This window comes from Halyomorpha halys, unplaced genomic scaffold, assembly GCF_000696795.3.
Source record: "Halyomorpha halys isolate HHAL.00 unplaced genomic scaffold, Hhal_1.1 Scaffold7.1, whole genome shotgun sequence".
NCBI classification, from domain to species: domain Eukaryota; kingdom Metazoa; phylum Arthropoda; class Insecta; order Hemiptera; family Pentatomidae; genus Halyomorpha; species Halyomorpha halys.
In genome coordinates this window covers 948,957-959,621 of record NW_027110368.1, presented here as the reverse complement: position 1 = coordinate 959,621, position 10,665 = coordinate 948,957, and the positions used below count along the sequence as shown (strand labels likewise).

General features: G+C 37.4%; 1 protein-coding gene and 1 long non-coding RNA gene across 2 annotated transcripts in view; one reads left to right on the top strand and one right to left on the bottom strand.

Moving 5' to 3' along the window:
* Positions 1-10,665, top strand: part of LOC136796043 (uncharacterized) — a 273,628-nt gene that overhangs the window by 149,936 nt on the left and 113,027 nt on the right. The gene's annotated exons all lie outside the window — the stretch shown is intronic.
* The window catches only part of ft (cadherin-related tumor suppressor fat), a gene marked incomplete in the record, with an annotated part of 431,831 nt that overhangs the window by 350,602 nt on the left and 70,564 nt on the right, over positions 1-10,665 (bottom strand). The window contains 1 exon segment of the mRNA XM_067048526.1: positions 1,484-6,664. Coding sequence (XP_066904627.1) covers positions 1,484-6,631 — 5,148 coding nt within the window.

Below are 10,665 nucleotides of genomic sequence, written 5' to 3'. Positions count from 1 at the left end.
AATAGGGACCTTTGCAAGTGACACACCCTAAGGTGTTAGTGTTAGTGACACACCCAGAGGTGTTACTTCCCTATGGCAAGGGCCACGTATAGCACAGCGGGTCATTATAAATTACAAGGCGGGCGGGACAATACCTGGATATCTTTGGCAAAGTCCACCCCGGACAGGCAGGTACCCGGCCAGGTGTGAAGTCTCCTTTGTACCTCGGTGGAACGGATCCTCGTCATCAGGAATGATCGTGAGCGACGCCTTAACACTCCTGGGAAACCTGTCCCGTCTCATACGTCCCCCCAACTGTCCGACCATTCTTCGCACGTACCTCCGCGGGCCAGCTATACGCTTAATTACAGATTATTAGTCCGTTTTTTTCTGTCTTTACATCTCGCCGTGTTTTCCATTTCTCACTCCAAAACAGTAGTTCCCAACCAGTGATCCGCGAAATAATTAAGGAATGGTTTATTCCACGTCAATTCTACAGTTTTGAATCTTACCATCTCAGCTTACACATAAATTTTGCACGTGTGTATATTTTCTAACCTTTCTTAGTTTTTGCTGCAAATACGGCATTTGATGCATAATTTTTACCAAATGATAATGTAGGGATCAGCGGTTTACCCTCATCTACCAAAAATATTCGTTTGCCAAAAAAAGTTTGAAAATATAAATGTGAAGATAAAGCAGATCATCTAAAAGGTAATGTAAATAATAAGGCACTGATAACAAAGAAAACTGATTCTTGAACGTGAACTCCAATGTCTTGGTCAAAAAATTATATACTTTCACTATTTAAAATATGAAAAAAAACAACTAATACGCGCTTGGTAGTAAACCGTGTTCATGTCCAACGAGCTAGACTGACTGTAATGTGTCTTCACCGCTTAAGCGAAGGAAAATGGCTAAGAGGGGGGAGAGGATGAAAGAATTGCTTACGTCAATGTATAGTTGTCTTTTTTTTTAGTGTAGAGTTTACCTCACCTGTAAAAAGATCAAACAGTAATTTCCAAAGAAAATTTAGAAACAAACATCCACGTGCTTACTCTAACCATAAAGTGTTTTTTAGAGAAAATATACTTAAGATGTGGATTCAATTAATTACCGATTAAAATATTAAAATTACAAAGTAAAGAGTATCTTGAATTTTGATTTATTTATTTGTTTACTTTATCATTCTTATTTCTAGAATGGAGATTTTTGGTTGCTCTAAACACGATTCCACCCTTTGTTTGCAATTGTTTTGAATTCTAAAATGGACTCCATGATTTTAAAATTAGGTTAAAGATTGATAATGATATTTTCTTAGCATAGAAATTTGCAACTGTTTATAAAAATACATTGTTTTCTAACGAAGCATAAATTCTAATCGACCGCGAAAGTAACATTACAATTGAGAACGCTTGAGAGCATTTGTTTTCTAGTGCTAAGTAGCATAGCTTAGAAACCTTTTGATGACTGAAGTAGTTTAGTTTATATGTAAGTTAATTACCTGTGTGGATCCAGATCTAGGCCTGGGAGAGTTGACAACGATGGCGTAGACTTGGACCAGGTACTCTTCGAATCCAGTTTCCCTGTCGAGCACCGCGGCTGTTGACAAGACTCCTGATTTGTCTATGTCGAAGAGGCGGTCTCCTTGCCTCCCCTCACTGGTCACATTAGTCACATAGAACTCAATCTCCTCGTTCGGTCCTCCACTCGCCCGCACACGCACTATACTGTAACCCGGCGGTTCGTTTTCTGCCACTGCACCGGACAGCTCTCCCCCTTCGAACAACAAACTTCCCTCTCCGTCCACTGACAATACTGTTATGTAGGCATCCATTGACCTCCTCTCCGATTGGACAGCTTCATCTGTAGCCTTCACTGCTATTTGGTATCTGGTCTCTGGATCAGGAATCGACCGTTTCAGCGAAATCACTCCAGTATTCCTGTCGACTCTGAAAATGTCTGTGTTTCCACTAATCAAGTCGTATGTTACGAGACCATTAGTTCCTGAATCTAAATCTCGTGCTAGTACTTGCGTCACTCTCTGACCATGAGATCTAGGCGGGAGCAGAACCGCTGCTGTCATAGAAACAAATATTGGAGCATTATCATTTACATCTTCTACTATTACTGTGACTAATTTTTCGGCTGATAACCTCGCTGATGGAGGTTCCGCTTGGTCTGTCGCAACAACAGTCAGTCTGAACGTATCCACTTCTTCCCTATCAATAGGCAGCAACGTCCGAATCACACCTGTCCTAGGATCTATTTGGAAATGCAATCTCTCAAGATGATTTGGATCTTCCGGTTCTTGTTTAATGATGGAATACGTTATGTTTCCATTTGTCCCTGAGTCTGGGTCTTCGGCTGTAACAGTGACTATTGGAGTATTTTCTAAAATTCTTTCGTCTATCTGCCTCACAATAGCAGTATTGGTAAACACTGGTGGATTATCGTTACAGTCTTCTACATTAACAGTGAAAAGTAAGGTTGTTGAAAGTCTCGGATTCCCACCGTCCGATGCTGTTATATTCAATACATACATGTTCAAGTCTTCGTAGTCCAACATTTTATGAAGATATAATGAGCCAGTAGCCGCATCGACATGGAAAGTATCTCGCCTGTTCCCTCCTCCAATAGAGAAGAACACTTCACTGTTCATACCAGAATCTGCATCAGATGCTCGAAACTCCATTAGTTTGGTGTTAACTGGCGTATTCTCTTTGACAAAGATATTAGATTCTGTTTGAGTGAATTCAGGTGCGTTGTCATTTTCGTCTAAAATATCGACTAGAACTGTAGTAACTGCACTTAAACGACCAGTAATAGCAGCATCATGTGCGACGACTGTAAGCTGATACCTGGACATCGTCTCTCGATCCAATTGTCTTGCGATAGTGATTTGGCCAGTTGCTTCGTCTATACTGAACCTACCTTCATCATTTCCACTCGAAAGTGTATAAAATACATCACCATTTAGACCATCATCCGCGTCCGTAGTAAATACCCTGATTAACTGAGTACCGACTGTTGATCCTTCGGATACTTGAACTTTGTAAGGCAACCTTAAGAATTCTGGAGGGTTGTCGTTAACATCAGTCACGTAAATATCCACTTTAACTTTATCCTTCAACCTTGAAATGCCATTATCTGATACGGTAGCCTCTAGTGTTATAAAATCTTGACCTGTTCTTTCTAATAATTCTTCTCTATCAAACATATGAAGAGTTTTTATAAAACCATTTTTGGGGTCGATCGCGAAGTCATTCTTAGCATTACTGATTGAGAAAGTCAACTCAGCATTTCTACCTATGTCGTTATCTGTTGCTGTCAACTTGCCAACAAATGAGTCAGGTGGTTCATTTTCACGAATGTAAAACTTAAAAGTTTCATTTGTAAATTCAGGTCTGTTGTCATTCTCATCGATAACGTGGATCACGACTGGAACGATTGAACTTCTCGGTGGCTTACCATGATCTCTCGCCATCAGTGTTAATGAATAATAATCTTTTTTCTCTCTGTCTAATGGACTTCTTACATACATATAACCATCAGGAAACACCCCAAACTTTCCTTCCGAATTGCCTTCTGTAATCAGGTAAGATATGAGCCCATTTCTTCCCAAATCAGCATCACTGGCTGCAAGAGCGAAAAACCTGTCATTGACCGATGTAGATTCAAGAAGTGAAGTTTCGTAAGATGTGTGATCGAATATTGGAGTATGGTCATTAACATCTTCTATTGTGACGATGACTGTATGCCTCGAGGATAATGGAGGATCTCCAGAATCAGATGCTTTGATCTCGAGGCTTAGTGATGTTCCAGGTTCAACCCTGATCGGCTTATTCAAATAAACGACACCTGTATCGACAATTCTGAAGTTATCGTCAGGATTCGAACTCAAGCTGAATGTGATTTGACTATTTGTGCCTGCATCCTTATCCCTCGCCATAGCAAGATATACCTCTTGACCAACTGCTGCGTTTTCTGGTAGCGTAATATGTTCTTTTTGTCTCTTAAACAAAGGTGCGTTGTCGTTTTCATCTAAAACTGTTATGTTAACAGTGCATTTCCCATAAGATATTCCTGCTCTGGCCATGACTGTTAAACTATAAATTGAAAATAACTCTCGATCTATTCTATTTTTCGTAAATATTTCACCAGTTTTTTCATCGATTTTGAAACTTCTTTCTTGGTCACCGAAGACAATGGAGTACCTTAGCTCTGGTTGCATCTGTTTCACTTGCACACGACCGACTTTACGCCCTATTCTTGCTTCTCTCTTGTCGTGATCTTCTGGAATGCTAAACGTGTACGTTCCATAATCGAACTCTAGCTGGGATGCGTGCGTGTCTCTGATTAGTTCCACGACTGCGTCCTCAACTGCTTTCCTTTCACCTTTGTCTCTTGCCGAGACTTTTAATTTAAACATGCTTTGTTGCAAGCTTCCTATGTGTTGCCTTAAACTTATCACGCCAGTTTTTTCGTCGATTTGAAATACACCTTCATTTCCTGATTCAATGTTGAACTTCAGAAGGGCATTTTCACCTTCGTCTTTATCGCTAGCTGTAACCCTAAGTATTGATGCACCAATAGGGTGATTGTCGTTCAATAATTCGAAATACTCCTGGGGGTAAAACACTGGACTATTATCATTGACATCTTGAACTCTAAGGAATACGGTGGCTGTTGAAGACTGAGGTGGATTTCCTTGATCTTTGGCGACTACTCTGACTTCGTAATGTGAAATTGACTCTCTATCAAGTTTGGTATTTATGGTCAGCTTCCCAGTTAGTGAATTGAGATTAAATACATTTGGATATCTCATTGCTGAATCCGGATCTATGGAATATGTGACACTTCCGTTGGTTCCTTGGTCGTGATCAACCGCCGTCAACATTGCAACTAATGTATTTGCTGGTTTACTTTCTAATAGAGTTACATTTAATTTTTCCTGAGAGAATTTAGGTTTTTCGTCATTTTCATCTAAAATAATAACTTTCAGATGTGTATATGCCCATTTCGGATTTGGTCCTCCATCGCGTGCAGATATTTTTAGTTCAACTGTTCCCTGCACTTCTCTGTCTAAAGGTGCTCGTGTAGTAATTAATCCAGAATTAGTATCCATTTCAAACCAAAGGTGATCATTCCCTGAAACAAAAGCGTAATATATTTGAGCGTTGACACCTGTGTCTTCGTCTGTGGCCGTGATTCCAGCTACATATGTACCTGGTGGTGCTAGCTCACTCAGGATTGCTGAATATTCAGTCTTTTCAAAAACGGGTTCGTGATCGTTAACATCATTTACGTGGATAATTAAAAATGCAGTAGCTGTTCTCGGTGGAGTGCCTTTATCTGTTGCAACTATTGTCAGATTATATTTGTTTATGTGTTCTCTATCTAATACTCCATTCACCCTTACAATATGAAAAGTTTCGCTGTATTCTAAACTAAAATGATTGAGTTCATTTCCTGCTTTTATTTCCACCCTAGTTTCTCCATTAAGGCCTTCATCTGGGTCCATAACAGAAACTGCTGCTACTACTGAGCCGTTAACCGCGTTTTCATCGACTGTAGCGTAATCTACTTTCGCAGAGTGAAAATATCTAAATTTAATTATGGGATCATGATCATTTGCGTCGACTAGATTCACTGTCACATACGTCCTTCCGTCCTGACGCGGCGATCCATGATCCCTTGCGTACACTGTGAACACACAACTCTTCGGACAACCGCCCCCGAACCTCGGTGAAGGTAGGCAATTCTGTTGAGGGCAGTCGAGTGGCTCAGCTGTAGTTATGACACCTGTTTCCGGGTCCACTGTGAATTTTCTTTCCGTCTCCGAAAGGTAGTATGTGATTTTTGCATTATCTCCTATGTCGTTGTCTGTCGCCATGACCTGTAATACTCTTGTTCCGGGGACTACACTTTCATTGAGGGATACGTTGTAATCACTATGGTCGAATATTGGTGGATTATCGTTTACATCTAATATAGTAACATTCACTTGAAGGTATCCATAGCGGGTCGGAGTTCCTCCATCTCTAGCTGAAATATTAAGTTGGTAATGTGATCTTTCTTCTCGATCCAGATCCCCTGTCGTTTGCAAATGAAGGTAACTTGTTTCTCCGCTGGGATTGGCTGTAACTTCCAACCGGAATTTGTCCTTGACATTTCCTGCTACTATTCTATAATCGTCAGAAACCCCATTCTGCCCTGAGTCTAGGTCGGTGGCGGAGTCGAGTAGTACCCTTGTTCCCGCTACAGAACTCTCGGAGAAGGATACAGCTATACTAGGTTCTGGAAATTCGGGCGAATTGTCGTTAATATCGACTACAACTATCCTTACTTCGATGGGGTAGGTAGGTTGGCTAGAGAGGACAACGAGATCGAAGCGGTCGTTCTGGAGAGCCTCTCGATCGAGCACGGTGGTAGTCCTAATCTCTCCAGTGGTGCCGTTGAGTGTGAACTCCCGGGGCGGCTCATTGAAGCGGTAGGTGAAGCCGGGTTTGGTCGGAATGGTCGCAACGATGGTGCCCTTGGGCCTGCCTTCTGGGACCTCGAACTGGACTCGGGTCTCCACAGCCCGGGACTGCATCTGGGCCCCGTACTCCGCCGCCGCCGCCCCTACTAGTAGGAGAACAAGGATCATGGCTCGTCTTCGCCGTCCCACCGCATCTCCCGTCTGAAACAGAAAACAATTATGTTACAACAGTTATTATAATTATGATATTTTCCAATTGTTAAACAAATCATATTAATTCTAAATTTATTTGATATCAAGAACAATATCGATTCTAATATTTCATAGGTGGAAAAAGAATATCGTTTTTATCATCTTATCAACAAAAATATAACAACGAAATGTTATTACAAAACCATCTAATGAATTATCTCAATTATATTCATATAACATAATTAACGAATTAATGTATGTTAGTTATTTTAGAAGACTCTTATGTTCCCAAATGTCCATTAGAGATCCGTAGTTTTTTCTGTGGAGATGGGGAGGGTGTTCTTAGAATGAGCGGGGCAGCCTAAGCAAACAGGGACAATAATTGGCATTAAATGTTTTTAAGACGGTATTTGTCAAAAAGAAGGTCCCCCAGCCTTCAAGAGGGAGCCCTAGAACCGGTCAAATGAGGAGAGAAAAACTTGTTGTGATGCCGCTAAGACAAACGGGGGGACGGGAGCTATAATCCCCCCTTCGGAATCCTGTTCCATTCTTTTTCACCGGGTCCTCCGCCCTCCTCCTCTCGTCCAATCCTGAATTATTTATAAAGATGACATGGCCGAGGGTCGAGGCAAAAAACCTTGGCCTTCTAGCCTCGCTCGCCTCCTCCTTCCCGTCGTTCTCGATAATTCTCAAAGGGTCAGTGTGTTATGGTACCTCTTCCTCAGGCTGTCATCATAGGCGGGGGGATAACTAAAACAATTCCATTTCCTGAAACGTTTTGGGGAAGTATACTTGACTGAAGATACGGCCAGAGATAAGTACAATATTATTAAGATATTATCCACGGCCCAGATGTCTGAAATCACGTTAACAGTATAAAGGAGCTTAGATAAAAGTAAATATTATTTTTGCTAGATAAAAGAGGTTCGTTGAAAGATAGAAAATATAATTAATAAAACAAAAATTGAATTGTTTATGATTTTGTTTCTGCAACAAAAGATTATACATATTCGACAGTAACTATCGCTGATTTGTAGCAGTTGAATACCCTTTCGGCGCCAACTGAGGTTAAGTATGCCGCCTGGCGAAAATGTACCAATTAGTACCTTTTTTTCAAAAACGTTTCCCTCATAACTTTTTTCAGAAATGGTTCGAGAAACCGGTGGTTTAGTAGTACTTGCTCATCACGCTCCATCCAGGCCATATCTATGTTTATGGTAGAAATCATCTGGGAGCTAGTTTCAAGGAATTCAAAACGTATAATTAGCCAAATCTCGTGGAAATTACTGGAGAAGGAGGAACATCTAACTGAAAATTATGTATTTGGGACTGACATTTTTAGTTATTCTATTACATAAAATAAAAAGTTTTAACTTTATAACTTTTATAGACTTATTTTACTAGTTTACTATAATTTAAAAAGGTTTTTGATTTTTTTCCGCTATTTTTCTTTTCTTCTATGAAAAGATAATCGTACTTCTTAGAATGGCACTTAAAGTCAAAAGTATCAGACACCCTTCTTTTGTTAAGGGTAACTGAAAAGCATATTTTGTACCTCAGTTGCATTTTCATCCAATTCACCAATACTTAAAAAAAAATTAAAATTAAGACTTATAGTAGTTCAATTGGTTCTAGTAAACAATATAACGATCTACTTATAATGCTATTTTACAGTATTAACCTATTATTAAAACGTTGCCGATAGTATTTGAATTTATTTATGTTATCGCATACTAATTGTATTGAATTTTATATATATGTATTTTATTTTTTATTTTATTTTTTTTTGCGTTAGGAATAATTCAAAGTTGTTGACATTAAAACAAATAATCAAGAAATTTCATATTTTTATATGTTTTACGTCTTAACTAATTTACTTCTTAATTTATAAATAAAATATACATTAAAATTAAAATGAATATGCATAATTATAGATATAATTCCGGAATATAGAATTCACTGACGCAAAAGAGAAATAAAAGAACTAAAAAGACAAAACATAATCAATTAAATAGATTTTTAAACAAAAATGTGCTTATGTTATACTTAAATACCGCCAAATATTCTAAAAAGCAGAGCAGCTTGAAAACCTAGAGCATTAAGTGCGAAATGTAAACATAGTTGATTTAAAGAAGTTTTTAAACAAAAATATGAATCTCAAAGGAATATAATAACTAATTTCCTGTGTATTTAATATAACATGATAAAAACCATTAGATATTTTTTAAAGAAATATAAATTATAATAATTGTATATTATAGAATTAAAATATATATTTTTATTACTTACTTATTAAACAAATTTCAAAAGAAAGCCTCTCGAATAGTAGTTATTCACCGTGAAACACGAATCAGATAACTTTTAATCTCATTAACCAATTATTTTTAAAAATAAATATCTTGAAATTAAAAAAAAAATAGTCATTAAAGGAGATAAACGATTTTTAAAAATCAAATTAAAACTAATCATTTTTAATTTAAGAATTAATAGGAGGAAGGATTTTCATAACATAGACCAAATCTTTGTTCCTAAAATTTAGATTCAGGAATTTTTACTTCAACCGATTTTTTTTTTCTTCTATTCATTACAAAGCCGAGTTTAGAAATAGGTATCTAAACTTTCTAGAAAATCGCTCTATTGGTTGAGGGAAACCACAAACATGATATTCTATTCCTTTTATATCTTACTGGATTTTTAATTTTTTTTTTGTTATATATGGAATATATAATATGGGAAAGTATTGCGGTCGTGCAGAATTTCTAATTCAAACGGAACATATTTTTTAACCAAATCTTGCAAAATGGTCTGTGTGAACAGCCTAGGCTCAAAACCAAAACCTCGTAACGAACTGTGATTGCACATTTAATGTAGATGTAAGACTAGGATTTCACACTAACATTTTCGATATTATCGACTAAACAAAAGTGCTGCTGTGATTTGTGTGAGTCGATTTTGTAGATTTTTTTTTTTCAATTTCCTCTAAAACGATTCTGATTAAACTCGGTAAATGAATGTAAAACTTATTGATCTTTGAAATCAACTAGGTCTATCCGTATTTAAATAGTTCAACAGGACTTAAGTGCCTAATTTTCAAAAAATATTTCTCGAAAGCACCTTTAAATTTATTTATTTGAAATAATTAACCATTTTACACTGTTATTTTCATGAATTTTCATAGTAATAGATAAATTTAGATTTATGCTTTGAAATTTTCACCTTCCAAGAGGGTATGTGAAATTGCGTGATGTGCACCACACTAAAAATATATTTTAAAAAATAAAATTGGATATTTTTGGGGAATAATTTTATTATTTAATGTAATTATTTCTTAAAATTAATATTTCAATTCAATGCATTAAATATACAGTTTAAAAAAAAAAACGGGAATCCTTTAGTTAGACTAATCAATTCTTCGATAATCAGTGAGGATATATCGATAAATATTCAATATGGATGTTGAGGTGAAGAAAGATGTGAAGGATTGAAGAAGTGAAAAATGCAGAAATGGAGAGATGAAACGCAGAGATATAAAAAGACTAACAAATAGCCGAGAGTAGAGTGATTTATTGGCTCTGGATCCTGGCTGATATATCATCCATCCCAGGTTCTGTCAATTACAGTTCATGCCACTGCCTCTCTGAGTGCCCTCAATCAGAGAGAGCGCCTCTCTGTGGATACTGGTCCAATGGGTAGCACTCTGAGGAGTAAGCCTGTCCACCATAGAAACTTAAAAGAACTGGAATGTTTGATCATAAGTATATACCTTGATCATTATTGCATTTTTCTGCCTCAAATTTTATCGAAACTGAGAATACAGGAGGAAGTTACGAAATAATACCAACAGAGGACGATAGACTTAAAAACCGACTAACGCTGGATAGAGTATCTCTTGGAACATGCACATGAAGAATAATTGTCACACCAAAGACCTATGGATAATCGGATTCAGACTATTCTAAGACAGCTCCGTACTATTAATAAATTCAAATTATTGATGGGCTAATGAAAAA